The sequence below is a fragment of the Populus trichocarpa genome, chromosome 14, assembly GCF_000002775.5.
Source record: "Populus trichocarpa isolate Nisqually-1 chromosome 14, P.trichocarpa_v4.1, whole genome shotgun sequence".
In the NCBI taxonomy this organism is placed as follows: domain Eukaryota; kingdom Viridiplantae; phylum Streptophyta; class Magnoliopsida; order Malpighiales; family Salicaceae; genus Populus; species Populus trichocarpa.
In genome coordinates this window covers 9,288,978-9,315,270 of record NC_037298.2, presented here as the reverse complement: position 1 = coordinate 9,315,270, position 26,293 = coordinate 9,288,978, and the positions used below count along the sequence as shown (strand labels likewise).

Sequence of the window (26,293 nt, the reverse complement as noted above, 5' to 3'; positions counted from 1 at the left end):
CTCAATACATGAGAGCACTTATAAAAGTTGTGCTAGTTACCCAGCAACAACTTAGGTCTCTCCCCATCCATCCACATTGGTTGTTATTCGGCATTTTGATCCTCTTGCACCCATATGTATCATTAGCTCAATTTCCCTAAGAAAATTAGAAAAAAACAAGGTGGAAGAAAGCATACACCACACCTCCACCTTTTCAATGAGCAGATCTCTTCAATATGAGGAACCTTTCCATATAGGGTCGTCTAGACATGATCTTTACAGATTAAAATGAAAGGGTTGAGGTCATATTCTTCATCAACAACCTCGTTGTCCCTCAAAGTCTAAGTAGAGACGAAGATAGAAATGTTTTAAGCAAAATAAGAGTTTCACCACTATGTAATAGTATATTGAACATTCACTTTTTCAAAGATTGCATGGTCAACAAGATTAATATAGACAATTATGGTGGTATGTCTAACCCTAGAGAACACTTCTAGAATGTTAAAAGTAACTTGAAATTGGTGATCCAGGACTCTAATGCCATGAGTAAGATACTCATTACCATTTTTATAGGTCCTTGTGTGTATGGTATCTTAGTCTGAAACCAAGTTCTATACTTAACTTTATTAACTTAGGTCATAAGTTGATTGTTTATTTCAGCATGAACATACCAATAAAAAAAGCTCAACTAGAAGGAGAGAGAACCGAAGCTTATTTAAAAAGATTTAACAAAAAGATGTTGAAGATAGAAAACTTGTTGGAACCAATTGTGATAAAAGTTTTGATCAATGAGGCAAGCATGACCATACAAGAACACCCAAACTTTCATAGACAAATAAAAGTTTCTCCAATTTTGAGTGGACTTTAGAACGTCAAAAGTCTTCCAAGAATTAAAAGTTCTTCTCTTTTCTTTAAAAGTCCTCTTATAGCCATAAGATGAAGAAAGATCTCCTTCTCTCTATGGAGGTTGCAAACGTAGCAACATGTGCAATGTTTATATAGAAGGCCTAAAAAAATTTAGAAGTGAAAAGGATATACAAGTGGAAGGAGAAATGAAGTTTGCATGAAAAAACACTCGTTAAGCTTCACTCAAGTTATCACTAAAATTACAAAAATATGAATGATTGACCTCGTGGGGCACCTACGAGATATACGACGATGTGTTTAAGTTTCCTTGTAGTTAACCCTATAAAAGTGAGGGTTTTCTCTAAACAATGCTTTCACTACATTGTTGTGCTCTTTTGACAACACAATATCCAAAAAAAGGAACAAAACCAATTGTTTGATGACCCAATAAATCTTTTTGGCCATGGACACTACGAGAACTAGAAATGCCTTCTTTTTAAAATTGAGTAAAACACATAGACTGAGTTTGTGAAGTTTGCAAAACAACTAGGGGATGAGCATTCATGGTGGTGTTCATGCTAGTGTTAGCAACAAATGAAACAATAAGAGAAACATAAGCATTAGCAGGGGAACGCCTATACCTTGATGCCAATATCACCCAGCTGGCTCAAACAGAGAGATTTTCTCCAAAGAATGACACAAACCTCTTGAAGAATGCCAATATCACCCAGCTGGCTCAAACATATTCCATAACACGTGAACATATTCCTTAACCTTTTCGTTCTTACAGCCTTTTCTTTATGGTTTATGAATTGTATACATGGTTTACAAGGCAGTAGCCAGAAACATAGTATCCGAAGACAGCCATTAGTTCCAGGAGGTCATTCATGTCCCAATCAAAAAGGAAGAAAAGAAGGCTTCTTTTGCAGCAAAAAACAAAGACCACTCTACAATCATTGTTTTTATGCTTTATACAAGAGAAATTTAAAGCTTTTTCCAGTAAGAACACTTTGAAATTTCTCTTTTTTAAAAAAAAAAATTTGTATGTTTTCTTTTGTTTTAAGATGTGGAGACTTTCTTTAACGTTTGACAGATGCAAACGGTTGTGGCTGTTAAAACCCAACGAGAGAAAACGGGATGTTCATAATAATCAATTAAAACCCAAAGCGAGATAATGGGATGTTCATAATAATCAATTCTCGAGCCCAATCTTTTGTTTCCTGCTGCCATCATTGCCTTAAAATTTGCTGATGGAATAAAAGATGGTAAAGCTCTGAGGTACTAGAGAGAAGCTGGACAGATTCATTATCAATGACAATTGGGTGCAGCAGTATCTCTATAAGATGAATGAATCGAGGATACATAATCATAACGCTAAATTGCTTTCAGATGCACTTTCCTTTCCTACAACGGAACCCAGCATGAATGTCCCGATTTCATGGTCTCAGTTGGAAACCAAAAAGAATAATAGTCATACAGATGCAAAACTAACTACCATCTAACGGTATACAGCAAAGTATATATTGAGGAGCAGCTCTTTCAAAGCAAGATGGTGCCCTAAGGTTGAATTAGTGTATTCCTTTGAGAGCATTTTGTATTAGCCAGTTACAAGAGGCTAGCAATAGTGAAAAGCTGGCGGGAAGTGGCAAAATTTGCACGCACCAGTTTACGAGGGTCTATGTCTTGAAACTCCCCCCAGAAGTTTGTCTGAAACGAAAACCGATGGTTTATGTCCTAATATTTAATAGGCCCATCAAGGCTGCCAGATGCAAACTGAAAACACAGAAACGGGAAGGCACTGAAGTTAGAACTGAAATAGAGTCACACACACACTCGCACGCATCACACAGAAATGCGTGCGTTCAAAAATTGCACTCACACAGATGATGCATCACAATATAGGCAACACGATAACCCTGTCTCAAAAAAAGAAAGCCCAGCTACCTTCTGTTTTCACCACCATGAAGAAAGGGAATTGAGAAAAAAGAGAGAATACAAGACCAAAGCCTTGCTAGCATGCAGGAAACAGATATTGAACATGACACTTCCTCACATTTCAGTGACAGCGAATCAAAGATCCCACTGATAAGATACCTTCAGACACTGGAAGTCACATCTTCTCCCTTTTCATTAGTACTGTAGCACTCACAATTTGACCAAATATGTAATACTTACCATCAAGCTGATGCTATACTTACCATGTAGTTAATACTTTGCACCTTTATAATATTCAATATCGTTAGCATATAGTTAGTAGTTTGACGGCATATGTAAACACAATTCACTGTTTGAAGTTTGGTGCAAACCAAAGTCTAAACTCTAAAGGTTTCAAAACTACCACCACAGTTATTACCTGTTGAACAATTGGTTTGGTTGATGTCATGAATTCTTGAGTAATTCCTTGCCAAACAACCTTTCCTTCATGTAGAAACAACAACCTACACATCAAGCAGTACTAAGGGAATGCCACTTTACAAGTCCAAGACTAGAAAAACTTTTTGACACGGCTAACCTGTCAACAGCCCTTCTAATGGTACTATGTTGATGAGTAACCACCACATAAGACGCGATCTTCCCAGGTTTCCGTGCATCCTCACCTTTCATATGAACATGGCGGATGAGATCTTCAACTACAGTAGATGCTATTGGATCAAGTCCAGCTGTTGGTTCATCATATAAGAGTACCTGTTCCACAATGTGAAAAAATACAAGGGAACAGGTAAAAAACACAAAGCAGGATAAAATCACATCAAACTCTTCGGAAGTTGTGGCACAAAACACCATGAGACAAAATCATACAAATAGAATTTTATTGTCGGTCATCCTATTGGTATAAATTTCTTAATGCATGCCAACCACCAGAGAATCACAAGAAAAAAGTAATTTCCTTTACCATATTTTTCATCAAAGAATGTTTACCAATCAGAAATGATCTCCATGCTGCTATATTAAGACAATTACAGCTGCTATAAGTCATTTTGACCATGTTTTTCATCAAAGAATGTTTACCATCAGAAAATGGTCTTGGTGCAGCCATATATAAAGACAACATCAGTTGCTATCAGTGAAAACCAAAAAGATTAAAGAACAAAATCAATTCAGTTGCTTAAATACCTCTGGTTCAATTGTTTCCTTTGTGGTATCAAAAATTATAGACCGAGCTAGAGCAACTCTTTTCTTCATTCCACCAGATAATTCAGAAGGTAGCCGGTCCTCTACTCCCTGAACAGAATATTAAGTTTCATCAACCTTAAAAGTAAAGGGTTTCATTATCTTCAATAGAGGCTTGAATAAGAAAGCAGGGAAAAGGAGACGGTTTCTAAGCCTTATGCAATGCTGGAAACTAGCATTAGGAAATGAAGACAGTTCCTAATGCTTCAGCAGGAAATTGACAGCATTGCATAGGTGACAAAAGTGTAATGCATATATGTAGCTTAAATATATTAAATTAAGGGAACAGCAACCTGTCAGGAGATGATTTCTTAGCTGGGAAAGAGCCACCTGATGCTACACAAATGAAAAATTTCACATTGCAAACATACCTTTAAACCAACTGCAGCCAAAGTTTCTGCCACAAGATCCATGATTTGCTCTTCCGACATGCTAGAATTTTCGTATCTAAGCAAGACAAAAGCATTAAGAAATGAGCTTTCTTTTTTCCTCCAGAAAAGGAATTGCATTAAAGTCATGCTATCAGTTCCAACTCCTGAGAAGAAAAGAGTAATCTGTATCTTACAAAAGGAAACCAACATTTTCACGCACAGTCAAAGAATCAAAAAGTGCTGCACTTTGAAACACCTGCCATGAAGAATAAGTGAAAAGTAAAACCACTGATAAAATAGCACAGGAGACATAACCCTTCAATTAATAACTAAAATAAAGATTTACCAATCCAATTCGAAGCCCAGACATCACCTCATCGCTGATCAAACCATCTCTCTTTTTACCTCGAATATAAACCTCACCCTGCCATTAGATATGGTTTATGTAAAACTGCCTACTTAAAAACGGAGGCACAGCCCAGTTGCTTCAGGCCAGGATAGTAATAGGTTACATAAAGATAGAGGCAACAAGAAACTTGATTTGATCATTACCCTGTCCGGAGCAAGAAGTCCTGCAATAATCTTCAAAATTGTAGATTTACCAGTGCCAGAAGGTCCGATTATTCCAACTGCTTCACCGTGTCTGATCTGCATAAGTGGAAACTTATCACCGCACAGATAAGACGATACAGAATAAATGACACGAAAAGGTAGATGAACTTGAATTACTCAAGTAATTATCACAACGCTGCCTTCCCCCAAAAGGAATTATTGAAATAGTTTTAAGAAATCAATAATCTTAAACATTTGTCTCTTTGTTGGTCTGAGTAACAGAAACACAGAATTTTGCACCAAATGTCTTCGCTTACAGTAAACAATGGGGTAACATTACTTGTCAAGACAACGCAATTAACCATAAAAATCTTCTCTCACAGAAGGCAACTAAGGATCCACAGGGAAACATCAATTAACCATAAAAATTGCGGACATGCAAACCAGGGGACATGCAGAAACAGCAAGACAATACAAGCAGAGACTGATAGGCGTTGCCTTGGGGGGAATGCATAACATGCAAATGATTGCTAAAATTATTAATAACTCGCATGGTTTTACTTCAATACCGGTCAAGAAGTTGGATTACAAAACTGCTAAAAGAAGAGTGCTAGCCGCAAGAAAGCTGTTTTTGTGCTAATATGAAGAACAATCTAATAGCAAAATAAGCCACAAAAAGAGTTGTTAAATAGCAAACATAACTTCGAGAGAAAAATTCACCTTGAAGCTCACACCTCTTAATATATGCTTCTCCCCAAATGACTTGTAAACATTTCTGCATTCGATGAGAACATCAGAATCATCCTCCTCCGGTTCACCTATCCTGCTTAATTTCTCTGGTTTATATGAATCCTAGTTACGTGATCAATGGAATATATCCATTCAAACCAACGCAAAAGATCGTATCAATGAAATAAATTTAAAAAATTGAGAAAAATCCACCCAATTCACAATTACATTAATTTAACACAAAGAAGAAGAAGGTGGGCGGGCTGCAGAAAAAATTCCCTAAAATACCGAGCATGAATAAGCAACAGAAAAACACGAACATAAGATATAGCAGAAACCAGCAGCAGTCAATAAATAAAGCAAGAATACTGAACATAGAATGCAGAAACTTTACAGTGAATTTGTTTGCGGAAAATCCCTCCCTCCCTATGTTGGGTCGAGGAGGAGCCACACAGGCACAAACAATATTTCTTTGATCCTTCCTCGGCATTAAACAAAGTGAATTGTTGAATGGTATCCCAGTGGAGGGAGCATACCAATTTGGCAGACAAAGCGGAGATAATAGCATTGAGCCAGATGAGACCAAGCGCATCTTTGAACAAGACCCAGATCGAGTTTTGCGCCAAAAAAAACCTCTGTTTTTCAAAGCTAACCAGGATAGATTGATTTTATAGAGGGCCAGTCAGATTCTTTGCCAAAGCAGGGGATTGTGAAATTTGACAAGGAATGAATTTCAAGAAACTTGGTGGAGCAGAAACAAGAATAAATCAAAGACAAAGCTTGGAAATTGCTTGTGTTTTATGTTGTGTGCTAAGTGAGATGCAAGTCTTACCACGCTGTTAGACTAATGGAGCATATGTTACAGCATTCCTCATGGGAAAAGGAAAATAAGTCTGTATGCCCGATTGGTTAATGGGGGTGTTCGGATATAATTAGGGCTTTTTCTACGCAGGTTTGAGCTCGGTAGTTGTTCTACCTCCTAATTAAAGATAAGATTTAAGAAAGATTGTAAAAATTAAAATCCTTTTGTCATATATATTTCCACTCTATGCGTATGGAGTCGTGCACTAATAAAAAAAAAAACTATCTTTGATATGATTAAAAATTTGAGTTAATGACTTGGTTATCCAAGTAAATATTCATTGATTCATTGATTTATTTTTTATTTTTTATTTTAAAAAAAATATGTTATTTTTACTTTTTTATATAAAATAAAAAAAATTGACCCATTATCCGAGAATCAGAGAGTTGGGTTTAAAATTTGTGGTCATATGTTCAAGAGTTTGATTATTTAAGGCCTATGAATGAGTCAAAATAAAGTTTGTGAAATTGACATCAAACTAATCTAATTTAGTGAAGACTTGAATTGAACAACAGGAAAGGAATGAAGGAATAGCCACGAGCACACTCTATTTATGTATAGTATGATACTAGATAATTTTGTTGAATGTAAGAAAAAATTCGAAAATGTCGTTGACATGAAAAAAGAAATAAATTATATGGAAATTAAATTGATATGATATAGTTAACTTCACGGATTTAAAGATAACTGAATGACCAGTAAAAATATAGTTTGATTAAAAAATAAAAATGATATTTTTAAAAAAATATAAAAACAACGTATTGGATTTACTTAGATTGACTCGAGTTAATCTGTCAAATCTTCAACTTGGATCATGAGACCCCAATAACATTGTAGAAAGCAAGTAAAAAATAATAATGAGTCTAATTCTCAATCAACCCAATATTAAAAGATAAAATTAAAAAATAAAATTCAATTAGAAAAATAAGTTGAGTCAATCTGAGTTAACCTACCAAACCTTAGTTATGAGACTGAGATAACCGTACAAAAAAATAAAATAATTTATAAGGCTCAATTCTCAATCAATTTAATGTTGAATGATGAAATTAAAATTAAAATCAATTAAAAAAAGACATGAAAAAACCACTAGAGTTAATCGACCAAACCCGTGACCCAAGTCATGAGACCGGGATACTTTCATAGAAAGGAAACCAAAATAAATTATGAAACTTAATTTCCAAACAACCCAATATTAAAGGATGAAATTGAAAAAAAAAATTAATTAAAAAAAACTCGAGGCAAACGGACTAACCCGGATCATGAGACCAAAATAACCTCATATAAAGAAAATAAAAAAAATTATGAAGCGCAATTCTCAATTAACCCAATGTTGAGGATTAAATTGAAAAAAGTCAATTAAAAAAATCTGAGTCAACCTGAGTTAACTTGCCAAAATCAAATCATAAGACTGAGATAACTCAATATAAAGAAAAAATAAAGTCGAATTTTCAATCAATTCAATGTTGAATGATGAAATATAAAAAAAAATCAATTAAAAAATGACCCAAAAAACCTAAGTCGGCATGCTACCTCGCAAAACTTGCAACTCGGGTCATAAGACTGTGATAACCTCATAGAAAACAAATAAAAAAAATACAAAGTCAAATTCTCAATCAACACAATGTTGAATGATAGCGTTGAGAAAAAAAATCAATTAAAAAAATAACTTAGATCAACTTGTCAAACTCAGGTAAGATAAATCTATGAAAACAAATTAAAATAGATCACAAAGTCTAATACCCATTAAAACTAATCGTTATAGAATGAAATTAGAAACAAAAACTTTTAAGGACCTAATTGTAAAAGGCTTACTACATTGAAATACCAAGACATACATTTTAGCATATGTTAATTAAGAATAATAATAATAAATTGAGGGATTTGTATGTAGTCTCCTGAGTGCCACAGCATCAAGTTTATTTCAAAGTATATGAGCAAACAAAACCAGAAACACGAATGAAAGAAGAAGAAGAAGAAGAAGGTGGGGTCGACGCACCATGGCCTAGTTAAAGCGATGGGCCTTGTTCTGAGGCGACAGGAAATGGGGACGGACGACAATACTAAAATTATGGTTTTGGACTGCGAGCAACCATCGCCTTCGTTTTCCCAAAGACAGCAACATTCGTTGCTCAAGCGAAAATTGTGCCTTCCACATTTATGGATACTTCTTTGCACTTGCATCACAATTAGAATTTAAAATACTTTTAGGAACGAGATTAACCTCACATGCATGTATTATCTTCTCAAAATATTAATAATAAAATTCTTAAAAATACTGATTATTAGCCTAGGTATCTTACTGTTTTATTGAATGTGCATCACTTTTTTGCCTCCCCCCCTTGTTCTCATTCTTTGAGTTTTGTTTATGATCATAGTTTCTTGTTTTTCCTATTAGGTTCCTTCTCGGTTGGTTAGGTTAATATTTGGGCTTGGTATTATGATGTGGTTATTTTAGTATAAGGTTCTCGCGATTAAAAATGAGGGGGTTGGAATTAAAAGCGAAGAAAAAAAGCCCTTCTCTTTCTAAAAAAAAAAAGACATCCACAAGAAATGACGGGAGGGGAGAAAAAGAAGAAGAAAAGAGAGAGAATATGTAACAGCCCAACCCAGCTTGTCATGTATTGTCCGCTTTGGGTCTTACCGTCCTCACGGTTTTGTTCTTGGTGACGCGAGCCCACATCTGAGCATGACGTCCCAAAATGCGTATAACAAGTTAGCAACCATCACTCTTAATAAGGTCAGCTATCAATCCCTCACCCGCCGATGTGGGATATGACAATCCACCCCTCTTAAGGAGCTCGACGACTCCGTTGGAACAACCAAACAGCCAATGAACTAGACTCTGATACCAAATGTAATAGCCCGACCTAACTTGCCATGTATTGTCCACTTTGAGCTTTACCAACCTCACGGTTTTGTTCTAAGTGACGCGAGCCCATATCTGAACCTGACGCCCCAAAACACGTATGACAAGTTAGCAACCAATACTCTTAACAAGGCCAGCTACTAATCCCTCACTCACCGATGTGGGATATGACAGAATAAGACATGATCATTAGAGCCATATCGATCTCTTTATTTGACATGTGTCACCTTGAAAGAATGACAACGACTCGACTATTCCAACGGCTCTAAAAAAAATTGTGTTTGAAGGCCTAAACAAGAAGAGAGAGAAAAAAAAAATAAATAACTCATCAAATAAATTAAAATATTATGGTCATCTCCGTAACTTGAGTTTTGAATTTTATAGTTATCTTGAGTTGACCAATATTAATTCAATATGTTAATGCTGTAACATTTAAAAAAGATATCAAATTAAATTTTTTTTCAAAACCAAATCTATTTTTTTTATAATAATCTATGTTATTTTTATACATATCAAGTCAAATGCTCGATCTAGCTGAGGAATTGATGCTAAAGGTCTCTTTAATACCAACATGCGTGACCGAGTTTAACAAAAACACTCAAAAACATGTCTTTTTTTTTTTTCACGTTAATTAAAATAACCACTTAATTTTTATTTTAAAAAGGTTCGTAAATTATCACCTTATGATTTTGTTTTTAGTCAATTTTGGGTTTGATTGATTCATTTTTCTGTATGCTATGAGTGTACCCTTTTTTTTTTTTTTTATGCTATGAGTGTACCCTTGTTATCAAAGAAAATGCGCCTCAGAATGTCAATGACACATCAAATCCATACCTGCGCAAGCAATGATTACACAAACTGAATTTTTCTTGAAAGCTGTGGCGGTCACTCAGGTAATATTTGAGATTTTTGTTTTAAAAATGTTATTTTATTTAAAATATATTAAAATATTATTTTTTATTTTATACTATTTATTTTTAATATAACATATTAAAATCATAAAAAAATAATTTAAAACAAAAAATTTTAAAATTTTAAAAACACTTTTTAAATTCTAAAACAAATACGCGCTCCCATTTTTTTTTCTTTAAAAAAAACCATTATCGCATGTATATATATTAAAAAAGAGTTGGCTGTATACACCAATTTATATAATTATGTTAAAAATAATTTTTTAAAAATAATAAAATATTATTTTAATATATTTTTAAATAAAAAATATTTAAAAAAATAATTATTAGAAAGCTGTACAACCCTGCTTTGCTGACCCATCTCTCTCTGGATCACGGGCCTCTCTGACACTTGAGAATGGGGTCATTTAGATATCTAATGTCTCAGTAAGTGATATGGGAGGGGTTCCCAGCAGCCACAAGCCTCCATGTGGAGGCAACAAGGTGATGTTTAGAAATTATAGTTTTTTTATTTGAAAATATATTAAAAAATATTTTTAATATTATCATATTAAAATATTAAAAAATAATTTTAATAAGAAGATTTAAATTTTGCCTAACCTGCAGTAACAAATAGGGGGAGAAAAAGAAGAAGAAGAAGCAAAGCTGTCATTTTGCTAAATCCACGTATTTTTTTTCGTGCATTGGCATCTTCTTCTTTTTCATCTTCTTCCGCTGCTGCTTTTTTCTTTTCAGACAGCACATCCAGCTAGACCCACGTATTCAAGCAGATATAAACAAATCATACCTCACCTACTCCTCTGAACACCATTAATTTGTTAGAATAAGTACGTCCGTATAGCCATTTATCATTTTATATTTAATCATCGCTTTCCTTTCTTTAGATTCCTAGTAATTTCTGCCGTGCATGCTAAGGTATAAGCCAATCCATCCAGCGGGGGCTTGGAGGGGACCCCTGGCCGATCAATCACCCTGTTCTAATGGCCCTTGAAATGTCTTTCTACAGGTATATATGTAGGTTGTCGCCGGAAAATTACCAAGTAATAATCATTTTGACGATTTAGTACGTAGAGAAACTTGCTTTATTTGCATTAAGAATTCAAAGCTAGCTAGCTCAATTCATCTTTAATCCGAATCCAGCATAAATCTGAAATCACCATAATTAGACTTGCTACAGGCCGGTAGTATTTGTGAGGTGGCTGGTTTTGACAAAAACGTTTGGGCCCTTTGAAAAGATGGTAAAAATGAAAGGGGTGGTGCCGAGGAGCCGACGACAGCAACTCATGTTTTCAAAGTCCACAGTCTCTGCGAATCCTAGCCTAGTCTTTTATCTTGCCGAATGCCCACCAAAAAAGGGTCTCTCTCCTCCATCCAGTCAAGTAGACCCGCGAGGAAGCATGGAATGGAATGAGAGAAGAGGAGACGAGAGGGAGTTATGCACGCCGTATTCTAGGTGACGTAGCGTTCCAAACACGATTCCTACTTGCATGGCTATGGATCGGAGTTGTTAGATTCTTTCTTTTAACTCTAACTACTATTTAATGTCTCCTATTACCTTATCCCTTAATGCTAAAATAATCATCAATTATTAAACAAAAACAAAACACCAAAACACCGCCATTTCTCTTCGGTGGAGAGCAGTTAGGCTTGGCAACTTGGCCATCTTTGTCTCTCCTTAAAAAAAAAACCTAGAGTCCTTATTAACCCCTACTTTGCTGCCAAGTGTCACCAACCCATTTCCAAGAAGGAAGACTCCTATTCTCTACCGCCTCTGTAAAGTATAAACAAAGATACGAGTCCACTCTACAAAAAAAAAAACAAAAAAAAAAAACAAACACAGCTCATGTGTTTGCAATGAAAACAGCTCTGTAACGCCCTTTTTCTCATGGTATCATTGTCTACAATAATATCGGCAAACTTTCCTTCCCTTAAACACTCACCCCTTCTCCACAATGCTCAAACTCCTCAACAAAAGGCTCAGGCGCCTTTATTCTCGTTTCCGGAGGCGTATTGGCAGTGGTTCCAGGCGCAAGGTTGTCATAAAGAAATTTGGAAAATCAAACTTCAAATCACAAAATGACATCAAAGTTGAGCCCACCATTAATGGGTCTGCTGCTGTCCATCCAAATGGTCAATTGGGTGAGGAGAAGCCAATCAAGTTAGCAACTTTTAATGCTGCCCTGTTTTCAATGGCACCTGCTGTGCCTAAAACAGAGAATCCTTCGAGTGTTGACTATGAGGGTGAAGAGTTTGCAGACACTAGAAGGCCTATAAATAGTAATAAGCTACGCGCAAAGTCTGCAAATGATCGGCCGAAGAGTATTCTGAAGCAGTCTCCCCTGCATCCAAACTCCATCGATGGTAATGAGAATCTCTCTAAGCAACAAAAGTTTGCTAAATCAAAGTTAAGGGTATCGATCAATTTGCCTGATAATGAGATTTCATTATTGAGAAATAGGCAATTGAGCTTCAGAGAAGACGAAAAGGAGGGTGCTTCAAGTGTTAATATAAGTAGAATTTTGAGGGGAAAGGCTCCTATGAGGCCACAAAGCGTGAGTTTGGCAAGAAATATGGGAAATGGTGAGATCGATGGAGAGAGTTATAGGAGTACAAGGACAGTGCTTCAAGTGCTGAAAGAGCTGGATGCAGATATTTTGGCTTTGCAAGATGTGAAAGCAGAGGAGGAGAAAGCAATGAAGCCTCTTTCTGATTTGGCTGCTGCTTTGGGGATGAATTATGTTTTTGCTGAGAGCTGGGCTCCTGAGTATGGAAATGCTATCCTCTCAAAGTGGCCGATCAAGAGATGGAAAGTGCAAAAGATCTTTGATGATACTGATTTCAGGTATATCTAATCTGTTTCTTTAGTCTCAATAATTGCAGGATCTTTTTAAGTAAACCTTTTCATCTTCTATTCTTTCTCTTCTTTTTATAGATTTTCTCTCTTGTTTCATCCCTTATTAAAGTTAGAAAGGACACAGTGAATTTAGAACTCAGGATATGAAAATATTCTTGTCATTTAACATTTTCCTAATCATTTTCTTTTTCAGCTTTGCTGAGTACTTTCTAGTTTACTGTCATTGACTATATATAAAACCCAGTTTATCAGAATTTTTTTTCCTGTCAATGTCTCAGTATTAGCTGTTTGCAGTGAAGCAGTCAGTTCTTTAATTTATTTTTTTCAAATCTTACCAGATAGTTATTCACAAAGTTATTAACCAATCACCACCGGAAGTTTCATCTAGAGTTTATCGAGGACCACATTGGTAGGGTTGCATTGTGTCTTTTCTAGTTTATTCAATTATTAGCACAATTAAGATATCATTGGAAGCTAACTAATTAGACAATCTCTCGACAAACCAGAATAATATGGGAATAAAGTTTATATCTTGAATAATTAGTTAATTTTTTAATTTTAGTAATATAATTTATTTTTTCTAGCAAAGATGGTTGGTGACTGATGTTTGATAAGTCAAAGTGACCGGTGACTGGTACCTATAAAAGATCTATTTTGGTGAATTTAGGGACTCTTTGATATTTAAGTAAGTATTGTTTTTAGAAAAAAAAATATAATTTTTTAGGAAAAGAATTTTAAAGCTAATATGTAGTAGAGAACGAAGATTGATAATCTGGAGCTTGAAAGATTCATGAGATACCATATAGCCCATAAGTCTTGTTATTTCATGGAGAGAAGGGGCTAAGATGTAATTTTGTCCTAATAGCATTAATAATAAAAAATATCCCTGACATATGTATTAACGAGAGATACATATCCCTAACATTAATGCGATAAAAATATAGTAGACTCTTGGAAGTTTTTTATACATTATTCCTTACACAACATTAATATTGATGAAAATATAATTGACTCTTAGAGGACTTTTATACACTTAAGGGTGTAGGGAGAACAAGATCCGAAATGTAACTGAGTTTTTCCTTTAAGTTGAGCCTAAGAGGGTCGGACTCTTCTCCTAGGATGAGCTTATGGAGGCTACGCTCTTCCTCTAAGCTGAGCTCATTAGAGCTAGGCCTAGTCAAGTTGTCTGAAACCGTAGATTTTTGGGCTTTCAAGGGGTTTTTTAGGCCTATTAAATTTAGGTTTATTAGTAGCTCCCAAATTTTTGTGATATTTATATGTAAAGACTTTTTTTTTAAAATACATGGTATGATGAGTTTGTTGAATTTTCTTAGTTTGAGAAGAGGGGTAGAAACCCCGAGTATTATACCAAAGGCGTATATCATGGTTGAAAAAGAATTTAAATTTTTTTTTGCTAAAATTTAATATGGTTTGTATGTTTTGGATCGTTTTGATGTGCTGATGTCAAAAATAATTTTTAAAAAATGAAAAAACATCATTGGCATGCATTTCGGCACAAAAAGTTATTTGAAAAGCAACCGCTACCACACTGCCAAGCACTCTCTAAGAAGAGTCCATGTCGAAGTTTGTACTTAGAAAACTTTCTAAGAGGCAAAGGGGACGGGCCCATATCTATGACTATACTTAGAAAAATTTCTAAAGGATGGAGGAGACAGCTGTGTCTACGCCTATATTTAGAAAAATTTCTAAGGAGCGAAGGGAAACCCAAGAAAGGTCAACCTATACTTAGAAATTTTTTAAGAGACCGAGAGGAACCTGAGGAGGGTGAGCCTTTATACTTAGAAAATTTTTAAGAGACCAAGAGAAACCCAAGGGGGGGCCTTATGCTTAGAAAATATTCTAAGAGATTGAGGAGAATCTATAAAGGGCTAGCCTATACTTAGAAAATATTCTAAGAGGCTAAGAGAAACCCAATAAGGGTAAGCTTTTATACTTAGAAAATATTCTAAGAGGCCGAAGGGAACCCATGTAGGGTTAGCCTTATACTTAGAAAATATTCTAAGATACTGAGGGAAACTCATGTCGACGCCCATACTTATAAAAATTTATAAAGGATGGAGGGGACAAACCCATTTCTACTCCTTTACTTGAAAAATTTCTAAGAGACAGAGAAATCCAAAAAGGGTTAACCTATACTTAGAAAATATTTTAAGAGGCTGAGGGGAACGAATCCCTTAATGGTCATAGAAAAAGGCTCGTGGTCTTCTAGTCGATGGTGTGAGGCATGGAAGCCCCTACTAAAGAAAGGCCATACTATAATGGGAGGCCTGTGGCCTTTCTGGTGATAATATGGGGCTTAGGAGCTCACCAATGGAGAAATATCTCACTGAAGAGTGAGAGGTCTGTGGCTTACCTGATGATGGTGTGGGGGGCTTCCTATTAAAGAATGGTTGCATTAAAGTGATAAAGGTATATGACTTCTTTAGCATTGTCACGAGGTGTAAAAGCCCTTCATTGAAGAGTTATTGTATCTTTTGAGAGTAGGAGGCTAGATGACATGGGGCGTGAGAGTCCCCTACTAGAGAGAGATCATACTTGACAATAAGAGATTCAAGATCATCCTTGAAGATTATATACAGTCCTAGAGCCTATCTAAAGAGTTGTGATAGTTCTCTGAGTTCCAGTTAGTCTTGGTGATATATACTTGGCCATAAGACAAGGGCTATGTTGCTTTATTAAGGTTGAACAACTCAAGCTATCATGGAGGGTGGAGCTATCGCACTAGGGAGAACCTCTTTCAAGAAGAGTGTGCAATTGCACTAGGTAAAAGTCCGTCCAAGAAGATTATACAATAGTACTAAGGAAAACTCCTTCCAAGAAAATTATACAGAAGTTCAAAAGCTCTTTATGAAAATTTATAGATAATAAATGTATATTAGAGTTATGATTATTTTAATTTAAAAATAAATTTACTTCTATTGAGGATAATATATCCCTAAGTGATTTGTTGGGCTGTAAACCCTTTGATCCATCTTTTAAAGAGTGGTGTTATTGCACTAGGAATACCCCTAGTTAATCCTTTCCAAGGGCAGAACCACCAGGTGTCAAGACTTGCTGAGGTGGCAAAGCCTGATTTTGCCCTTTAGCGGCTAACATAACCTGAGTGAGGGGTTGCACTTGGTTAATGGGCTGTTGGAAGTTTGAATAGGTAGAAGTACTCGCGAATACAGGTAGATCTATCAAGCGTTCTAACCCATGTGTGTCACGGAATGACTTGGAAATGTCATTAGAAAGAAATTAACAGTTTTTTTATCGGTTTCGCACACACGACACCAATTAATAATGTCCTAAAAAATCCAAGTAGTTTTGGGGCAATGTTTATATATTAGATAATAAGTTAATCTCTTGGTTTTGACAATTTGATTCATTCTTCCTAGCCAAGATGGCTAGTGTTTGATAAGTCAAGGTAGCTGGTGGCTGGTACATGCAAAAAGTTTCTTTTAGTGAATTTAGAAATTCTTTGATGCTTAAAAAAGTATTTTTTTTAAAAAAAAAAGCTATAATATTTTAGAGAGAGACTCTTAAAGTTAATATGAAGAAGATAATAGAGATTAAGAACCTGGAGCTTCAATGATTCATGGGGGTATCATATAGCCCATAAGTCCTTTTTTTATGGAGAAGAGTGGCTGAAATGTAATTTTATCCTAATAGCATTAATGAGAAAAAATATTTTTAATATATATATATATATATATATATATATATTAATTAATGATAAATATCTTTTACATAAATATTAAAACAATGAAAATATGATATGCTCTTGGAAGATTTTTTTATACACTATCCCTTACACAACATTAATGTTAATAGAAATATAATGGATTCTTAGAGGATTTTTATACACCTGAAGGTATAGGAAGAGTAAGATTCAAAATGTAGCTGAGGCCATGAGAGCTAGGCTCTTCTCCATAGCTGAGTCTATAGCGTTGAGCTCTTCCTCTAAGTTGAGCTTATAAGGACTGGGTTCTTCTTCAAAACTAATTCGATTAGAGCTGGGCCCGGACATATTACCCGATACCATGAGTTTTTGAACCTAATTTATTACCTTTAAATAACTTTTTAGGTGTGTTAAATTTGAATCTATCAAAATCTTAGCCATGATTTGCAACAAAATCATGATATGCAGGATCTATCTTGAGATGAGATGTACATTGCTATGCTAGCTATACAATTAAATTAATGGCTTTATTATTTACTGACAAAATGATCGAGAGACAAGGCATTATGAAACTCATTCGAGCTTTTTTGGACGCTGCAGGAATGTTCTTAAGGCCACAATTGATGTGCCACAGGCAGGAGAGGTCAACTTCCACTGCACCCACCTTGATCATCTCGATGAGAACTGGCGGATGAAGCAAATAGATGCCATAATACAATCAAGTGATGCTCCTCATATCTTAGCTGGAGGTCTTAATTCCCTCGACGAAACAGATTACTCTGAAGAGAGGTGGACCGACATTGTAAAGGTCCACCTATTGCTGTCATAGAAAAATGAGTTTCATGACCTTTCTTCATGTGATTGAAATATAATTCCTATTGCTCGTTTCATTTATGCAGTACTATGAGGAGATGGGAAAGCCAACACCAAAAGTTGAAGTAATGAGTTTCATGAAGAGTAAACATTACACTGATGCTAAGGACTATGCAGGAGAATGTGAAGCAGTGGTCATTTTAGCTAAAGGCCAAAGTAAGAAACATGAATGTTAAATACTTTAACTTCACGCTATCAAAACTATATATATTTCTGCTCACAGTGCCATTACTTGGATATATGCAGATGTGCAAGGGACTTGTAAGTATGGGACTCGAGTAGATTACATACTGGCATCTCCAAATTCACCCTACAAGTTTGTTCCAGGGTCATACTCGGTGTTTTCTTCTAAAGGGACTTCTGATCATCATATTGTGAAAGTTGATATCGTAAAAGCAAGATGCAGCAGTCAAGAAAAAGTCGCTAGAAAGAAACGGCAACCTAAACAGAAAGTTGTAAAGATAACCAACAGTTCTCCTACAAAAGGTATATGGAAAACACACACATGAGAGAAGACAGATTTTTTTACCTTTTCTTTTGTTGGTATATAAATTATTTCAGTCTTGGTTTGGTTTCCTGGTGTAAAAGAGGAGCTGGGGATGGCGATATTAGACCCGCTTCCAGCCAGCTCTCTCATGCACTTCGTAAATCTTGTAACTTGGGATTAGCTAGGTTAAAAACTCATGAGCGAGATGGTATTTGGTGTGCTTCCTATCTAATTGCATAGCTTGTAGTGGAAAATTGACCACGCTGAAACTCCAATAAGAAGGAAATTAGACTATATTGGTTCTTCCCTTTTGACTGCCATGTTACCATATATGACTTTCCTCGCAATGGAAGCCGTGAAGAATTAACCAGGAACAACAAAGTAAGGCAATATATTAAGATAATCCTCTCTATTCCTCACCTCGGAAGCTGAATCCCATGCGCATTCACACAAAGACACCAGTATTTTGACAAAGAAATATGAGATACCTTAGCATTTATGAGTTCTTCAGAATAATTAGTTTGTCAGTCAGAATGGTGAAGTAAAAACTTTTGTCTGATAGTGCTGAGAATGAGAAAATTTGGAGTTAATTTGAATGAATAGCTTTGTAAACTATATCCTGAAAAAACAAAAAGGAAGTCAAGTGATTTGGTGGGGGCATGTAAAGATTGTTCTCTCTCTCTCTCTCTCTCTCTATATATATATATATATATATATATATGCACATGAGTGGTCCCCTGTTTTTTTTTTTTTTTTTTTTAAGGTTTTTGGTTGGTTATTCATTTTAGACCCGAACCTTTTTTTTTTATTTCATACTTTCATGTTATGATCACTTGATTTAAATTTTGGGTTTTTTTATTCGTGTAATTCATTGTGTTTACAGTGTCAAAAATTCCCTAATTTTAGATTGATATTTGCGGAATAAGATTATAATTTTCTTGTTAAAAAAATTTGAAACAGAGATCAATTTTAACATATAAAAAAAGAGCTATCCCTCTTCTTTTATTGTTCATAGGGTGCAAAAAAGTTCACTTTGGTTTCTGATTTTTTTTATTTTTAAAAAATTTAGTCCTTATATTTTGAGGGTTTAACTTTACTGTAATAAATTTCACTTTTTTTAGTGGAAAAAAAAACTAATTTTGGTGTTGATGGGCTCCTCTTAATTAACGAGTGAAGTGTTATTAAAATGTTTTTGAACTTTCATCTCACTGAAAAAGGTAAATCAAGGTTAAAGAAGAACCTTTTTTTTACTCGATAGGCCATATTTTAGTGATAAAAAAATCAAATTTGGTGTTGATGTGCTCCTCTTGACGAGTGAAGTGTCATTAAGATGTTTTTGAGCTTTTATCTCACTAAAAAACATAAATCAAGGTTAAGGAAGAACTCTTTTTTTTATTATTATGTTTTTCAACTTATTTAAGGGTGTTTGAGGGTTAGAAATTGGTTTATCAAGCTTTTTAGTGTGTTTATTTGGTTTTTTAAGGTGAAATAGAATGAAAAATATTTTTTTTAGATTAAAAAAACCTTAGCTCGACTTTTTAGCCACCTCTTCGATGCTGCAAATTGAACCAGTAGATTGTTCTCTACCACTATAAATGACATATTGTCTAATTTATTTTTAAAAAGATAAAAGCGTTAATGAAATGTTGTGAACTATTAAACAAAATAAAAATAAAAATAAGTGAGTGTGAGCATGTCTAACCTTGCAGGCCCGTGCGCGCCAAGCTTTTCCATGTTGTGCTATGTGCTTAGGTCGTTCTTTGTGTTATGTGCTCAGGCCTAGACACCTGGTCTTTTTCTATTTTTTTCTATTTTTTTTATTTTGATTTTAATTGAAATATGCTATAAAAAAGATACCTCGAAGTTCAATTTTGATATGGTTTTATCAAATTAATTAATTTTTTTTCCTATAATCACCTACATAATATTGAGGAATTATTTTAATAATTTTTTTTATTAAAACTTGCTTTTGAGATCATGATAAGTTTTTTATTTAAGAAATAATGCTTTCAATTAAAAAAAAACATGTTTTTGTTGAAACAATAAATATATGCATTAATAAGGAAATATACTTTATATTTAAGAGATACGTTTTTCTTCTTATTTCAAATTATTAAATATTAAAAAAAACAATATTTTGATTGTCACTACTATTTATTAAAAAATTATGTTGATAATAAATTACAATGTCATTGTTTTTAAATTATCGTTTTTTTTAATAATTATAAATTAGCTTCAAGTACAAACTTTTAGAGATAATTTTCTCATTATTATTGAATAAAAATAAAATATCTTTTTTATTTTATTTTTTACTATAGATTTTTTATATAATTTTCTCAAATTTATTATTCTCATTTCTTTTTCATATACGTGCATAAAAATGATTGATCTATTACTTTTAAAATTTTAATTAAAACTTGCTTTGAAGATCGTAATAATTTTTTTTTCCTTTAAAAACAATGTTCCTCATAAAAAAAACATATTTGTTTTTTTAAAGATAAAGAAATAAATACCATAAAAAGAAAATTATATTTGTTTTACCAAAGATATATGCTTCTTTTTCTTTTTAGTTCAAATCATTAAAGTTTTATTTTAATGATTCCCTTTTCTGATTATTCAATGAACCATGCTGCAAATAAAACAATTATTTTTTTTTGTGAAAACAAAAAAAATTCATGAATCAAAAAAGATAATTTTGATTAAAAAACACATTTCTCTTCAATAATTCTATTCATTTTTTTTTTATGAATGTCTATTTTTATTGTTGTATAATTAAAATTAAAAATAAAGCTATTAAACTCAGTTATGCACGTGACCTAGGTCATGAGTTAAAGAGTTAATCCTAATTAATCCAAAAAATTATCATATCAATATATTTTAAAAAAAATTGACACGGACAAAAGCACAAGCAATATAATAATAACAAGAGAAAACAACTTAATGGCCAGAGTATGGTAGGACCCAATAATTCTAATTTGTATTTTTATTATTGAAGATAAAACTTTATTATGATTTTTTTATTTGAGAAGTTTACAACTCTTTAAATAAACCCAAAAACCATCCTAAATAAATTAGGAAACCCAAAAATAAAGAAAAAGTAATAAAAGTCCTAAAAAAACTATAAAAAATAAAATCATCAATCTCAATATTTGATTTCCTAAAATAAATAGTAAAAAATAAAATCATAAAAAGAAAATATATTCCTAAACTAACGGTGAGTTTGGGATTGTAGTAATAGTTGCAGTTCAAAGTGCTTTTCACTTAAAAATACATCATATAATATTTTTTTTATTTTTTAAAAATTATTTTTGATATTAGCATATTAAAACGATTTGAAAACATAAAAAAATATTTTTTAGCAAAAACTTTTTTTCAAAATTTGAGGGAACACGGTTTGTACCGCGTTCCCAAACAGACCTTAAATAGAACATAATAATAATTAAGAATTTTTTTTAAAAACAAAATCCTTCTACATCAGTCTCTCTATGTTAAAGAAAACTTGTCATTGAGTTCTAGTCATCACGTTGTTGTTGTTGCTGACAATTTAAAACGGCGACAAGGTAGGTGTGAAATTGAAAAGAAAACAAGTTCAGAATCTTCAATAAAAAAAATCAAAAGAGTAAGGACCAAATCTGATAAATTAAAAGAATTAAAAGAGGATGCAATTGAAAACAAAACAAAATTTGAGAAATGAATTGAAATAAAACAAATAAAAATCAAGAAACGAGGGACAATATCAAAAGAAAAATAACTTAAAGAGCTAATATGAAAATGTGGAGGGCCAAACATTAATTTTTAGAAGGAAAAAAAAAAAGAAAAAAATAGATGTTGATGATGCATCGGAGGTCCAACGACTGCAGGCACCACATAAAGAGAAAGAGGAGGCCGAGACAAATCAAATAACTTGATGGAATAATATTTTTTACCACTAGAGTTAGCTGCATGCGCTGCCCAAAGGTAGGTGATGCCTGCAACACATGAGTCAACAACGTTTGGTATTTTTTTAAATAATACTCTAGCCTTAAAACCTAAGCATTATTAAAAAAAAAACATTTTGAAATTACAAATTAGCCCTTCAAGTCAAGCTTTTGAAAATTTGAATCCAATGGTAATAGAGTAATTATATTGTAGCAAAAAATATGAAATGCCTAAAAAGATACTAGATCATAGCTAAATGATTATTTGTTTTTAAAGGTAACAAAGTCATTTTACTGTGAAAAAAATTAAAAAAAAAACAAGACATCCCTTAACAATTCTGCTTGAATTGATAATAAGCAGAGATGGATCAAAAGATCATACAATAATGTTGTTTGACTCTAAGAAATAGGTTTTTCAGGTCAACACCCCTATTAAATCGGGTGTTGTGAAAGAAGTCAGACGGGTAGTTAGATTGAATGATAAAATATGCACATTAAAATGGTTTGATCGTTTTGGCTGGCTATAGTCCAATTATTTTATCAAATATCAAATTATTTTTCAAAACGATCTCCCTATAAATATCACAGTTCAAAAACACGACATGTATCAAATGTCATGTTTCTGAACCGTGATATTATTAAAATATTATATTTCTGAATCATGATATTTTTAAACTATATTATTTTACTGAAATTTTTTTATCCTCTGATATTTTAGCATTTAATTATATTTTAGGTTTTAACTGCACACTTTATCCAAAATATAATGTAAAGTTAGCATTGATGTTTGTATAATGCAACGGTCAACCTGCGGAACGTAGTCAAACCTGGTTTCACAAATTCTCCCGGTCTCTCTGCCCATTTAACAGTTGTTTGGTCTGGTGTGCTGTAAGAGATGATGACATACGATGAACTTGATCGGAACCTTGAGGACTTGACCAAGAACGCCGCACATCACCAGCTCCAGACCCTCCACTCCATCCTCCAACACCAAGCTAGCGTTGGCTATCTTCAGCCTTACCTCTCTGCCTGTCATGCCCCCGTCGATGCCGCTACTTTTCGAAGCCAGGTCCCTTTGTCTTCCTACGATGACTATTTTCATCTCATCAATCAATTGGCCAATGGAGACATTGATCACCACCAGCCCCTCCTCTCCGCTGATCCTCTCCTTTGTTTCTTCTACAGGTACTGCTTTGATTTCTTCTTCAAGCCCAATAGCAAAAAAAAAAAAAAAAAATCGAGGAGGAGAAGAAAAAACCTATCTTGTATCAGATTATAATTTATGTTTTGATTTTGTTGCTCTGGTACCAGTACAATGAAGCCTATCTTGTATCAGATTATAATTTATATTTTAATTTTGTAGCTCTGGCACTAGTACAATGAAGCCCAAATTGATCCCTTACTTTGATTCAGCTCTATCAAAAGCTGCCTCATATAATGCTCATCAAGGCAGCGCTGCGATTTTTCGAAAGTAAGTTGTTTACTTTTAATTTTATTAATGTTTTTGCATTTTTTGGTTAATTTCTTATTCTTAAATTGTTTTTTTATATTGGTATGCATAATCAAAGCTTTATTTTTGTTATAATTATTGATACATTGATTTAGTTTAGTTCCACCACGACCTGAAGTGAATAAAATCCTTTGGTTTCTATACGCGGATGATGCTCCAACTACAAGAGGTGGATTCAAGGTTATGGCTGCCTCTACATACCCTTTGCAAGGGAATAAGAGTAGAAGCAATTGGTCTCAAACTCTTTCTTGTATTAGTCCTCGTGAGGTTGTTTTTGGTTCAAATATTAAGCAACAAATGTATTGCCATCTGCTCTGTGCACTTAGGAGCTTTGATATAATTGATGGGATTCGTGCTGCGTATGCGGCAGGCTTGATTAGAGCATTTTCACTGCTGGAATCCAAGTGGGAGAAACTCTGTGATGATCTCGAAAGTGGGTTTCCTAGTTTGGAAATTGGTGACGCGGCAATGAAGGAATCTGTTGTTGAATTTCTTGGTGGACCTCAAGTGGATTTGTCGAGGAGAATTCGAGAAATTTGTGCAGAAAGCAATTGGGGTGGGATTCTGTCTAAATTATGGCCTAATGTTCGCTATGTTAAGTCTGTTACAACTGGAAGCATGAAGCAGTATTATTCCAAACTCAAGTACTACGCGGGAGATGTAATGATTTTAGGTGGAGATTATTTTGCATCAGAATGTTGCCTGGGTATTAACTTGGATATCCAGCAACCTCCAGAGTCAACCCGATTTGTTATGCTTCCAACCACAGCCTATTTTGAATTTCTCCCCTTTGATTTGAATGAGAGCAGTGTTGTTGGTGAAGAAACTGTGGATTTTTCAGGTGTCAAGGTAGGGAAGATGTATGAGGTGGCTGTGACCACTTACAGAGGATTGTATCGATACCGTTTGGGTGACATTGTGAGAGTTGTTGGTTTTCATAATTCATCTCCGCTAGTAGAGTTCGTGATGAGAGCTCCTAAAACTGGTTACGAGATAATAACTGAGAAAGACTTGATGTCTGCTATGGAGAGTTTTCAGCATTCGATGGCAGCAGAAGTTGTGGAGTTCGCAAGTTTCTCAGATTTTGAGTTGAGTCCAAAGCGGTTGAAGGTTTTCATAGAATTTAGAGAGGGATGTGATTTTCTACAGGAGGAGAAGTTGCAGGGATCAGTTGAAGCTCTGCAGAGGTGCTGTTCCTCTCTTGAGAATGGTTTGGGAGAAATTTACAAGGTGCAAAAGGATAGGGGAGAGATAGGCCCTTTGTTGGTATCTGTTGTAAGGTCTGGTAGCTTTGATGGGATATTACAAATGGCCATCAAGAATGGGGCACCAGCTGGTCAATATAAACCACCAAAAATCATTAGGAATCGTGAAATTGTTGGTTTTATGGAAGAATCTGCTGTTCTGACTATAAGCCTGGATTCATTTCATGGATAAGAAACCAAATAACAAGTCAGGAAGTAGCAAAACCTCTTGTGCTTCAGGCTTTTGTTTGTGATGGAAATATGTTTTCAATTTGGGTGTACTTAATAAGGTTCGAGGCTACAACGCCAATGTGGCGTAAAACAGAAACAATAAAGTGAAAATCCAAAATAGAGAGAGGCCATCTGTTGTGCAGATGGCCTGGCTAATTTTGGGATAGGGTTTAGGCTGGGACAAGTAATTTTAGGCTTTCTTGTTGGTTTTTGGGTCTGGGCCTTTTGCCCTCTTGTAATAAAAAAAAACAAAGAATGAAAAGTGCAATAAACAAAGAAATATGATTTATACTTGGGAATGCAAGGATCAAACCAGCTCTAAATATTTAATTAAAATAGTAAAAATAAGAATAATAGAATTGAATGACGCCGTCGTGAATTATTTGACTACTCTTTCAAAAAAAAAATTGGAACATTTGAGCATGGATTTGTGCAATGGCGATATGGAGCTGAAGGAGATTCAAACACTTGAAGGGCACACCGATAGGGTTTGCAGCTTAGTTTGGAATCCAGCCACCGGAACTTCTAATATTCCTCCTGTCTTCGCTTGAGTAGCGGTGATATGACTGATCCAATCTGGAGCAGACTCCTTCCAATCGCCTTTGGCACTGCAAGGTTTTCTTTTTTACTTTATTTTTCTATTTTTTTTAATTTAATATCGAGGAACTCAGGCCACTCCCTTCGGCTGCAAGTCAGATAAACGAGTGGCCAGTTTGGCGCTAATGCCTATTGAAACACATACTAGAACTGTTGGGTCGGGTTCCTGGTTATCTAGGAAATTGTTTAATTTAGTTGGTTTTCCCGTCGGAAGATTTTTATGATCAGGCAGTTCTGGAAGAAACACACTAGAACTGTTCGGTCGTGTGCCTGGTCTCCTTCTGGGAAATTGTTGGCAACGCCCAGCTTCGATGACACAACTGCCACTTGGGAAATTAATGGCGGTGATTTCGAACGTGTAGCTGCTTTAGAGGTGTTTCAATTAATAAAAAAATGTTGGCTTTTGCTGCCTTTTTTGAGTTTGATAAAATCTTCTCATGCCCGGGACTGATCTTTCACTTCTCAGGGTCATGAAAATGAAGTGAAAAGCGTGCCTTGGAATGCATCTGGTTCGCTCCTTCAGACGTGTAGTAGGGATAAAACTGTTTGGATTTGGGAAGTAATGCCTGGGAATGAATCCGAGTGTGTTTCGGTTTTTCCAAGGACACTTA

General features: G+C 34.5%; 3 protein-coding genes across 3 annotated transcripts; 2 read left to right on the top strand and 1 right to left on the bottom strand.

Moving 5' to 3' along the window:
• Positions 1 to 2,107: 2,107 nt before the first annotated feature.
• On the bottom strand, positions 2,108 to 6,663 carry LOC7457982 (protein TRIGALACTOSYLDIACYLGLYCEROL 3, chloroplastic). Its single transcript, XM_002320349.4, has 10 exons — positions 6,043 to 6,663; positions 5,640 to 5,771; positions 4,920 to 5,015; positions 4,714 to 4,791; positions 4,562 to 4,623; positions 4,368 to 4,443; positions 3,940 to 4,047; positions 3,338 to 3,510; positions 3,179 to 3,263; positions 2,108 to 2,598 (listed from the first exon to the last, which is right to left on the bottom strand). The coding sequence occupies exons 1-10, from the start codon at positions 6,238 to 6,240 to the stop codon at positions 2,560 to 2,562; spliced, it is 1,047 nt and encodes a 348-aa protein (XP_002320385.2). The 5' UTR covers positions 6,241 to 6,663; the 3' UTR covers positions 2,108 to 2,559.
• A 5,254-nt stretch (positions 6,664 to 11,917) lies between these two features.
• LOC7457981 (uncharacterized) lies at positions 11,918 to 18,477 on the top strand. Its single transcript, XM_024584602.2, has 4 exons — positions 11,918 to 13,129; positions 17,424 to 17,631; positions 17,723 to 17,852; positions 17,943 to 18,477. Exons 1-4 carry the CDS (start codon positions 12,240 to 12,242, stop codon positions 18,203 to 18,205), a joined length of 1,491 nt encoding a protein of 496 aa, XP_024440370.2. The 5' UTR covers positions 11,918 to 12,239; the 3' UTR covers positions 18,206 to 18,477.
• A 4,417-nt stretch (positions 18,478 to 22,894) lies between these two features.
• Positions 22,895 to 25,384, top strand: LOC7457980 (probable indole-3-acetic acid-amido synthetase GH3.6). The gene is made up of 3 exons (XM_052447110.1): positions 22,895 to 23,285; positions 23,464 to 23,571; positions 23,706 to 25,384. Exons 1-3 carry the CDS (start codon positions 22,996 to 22,998, stop codon positions 25,045 to 25,047), a joined length of 1,740 nt encoding a protein of 579 aa, XP_052303070.1. The 5' UTR covers positions 22,895 to 22,995; the 3' UTR covers positions 25,048 to 25,384.
• The last annotated feature ends 909 nt before the right edge of the window (positions 25,385 to 26,293 follow it).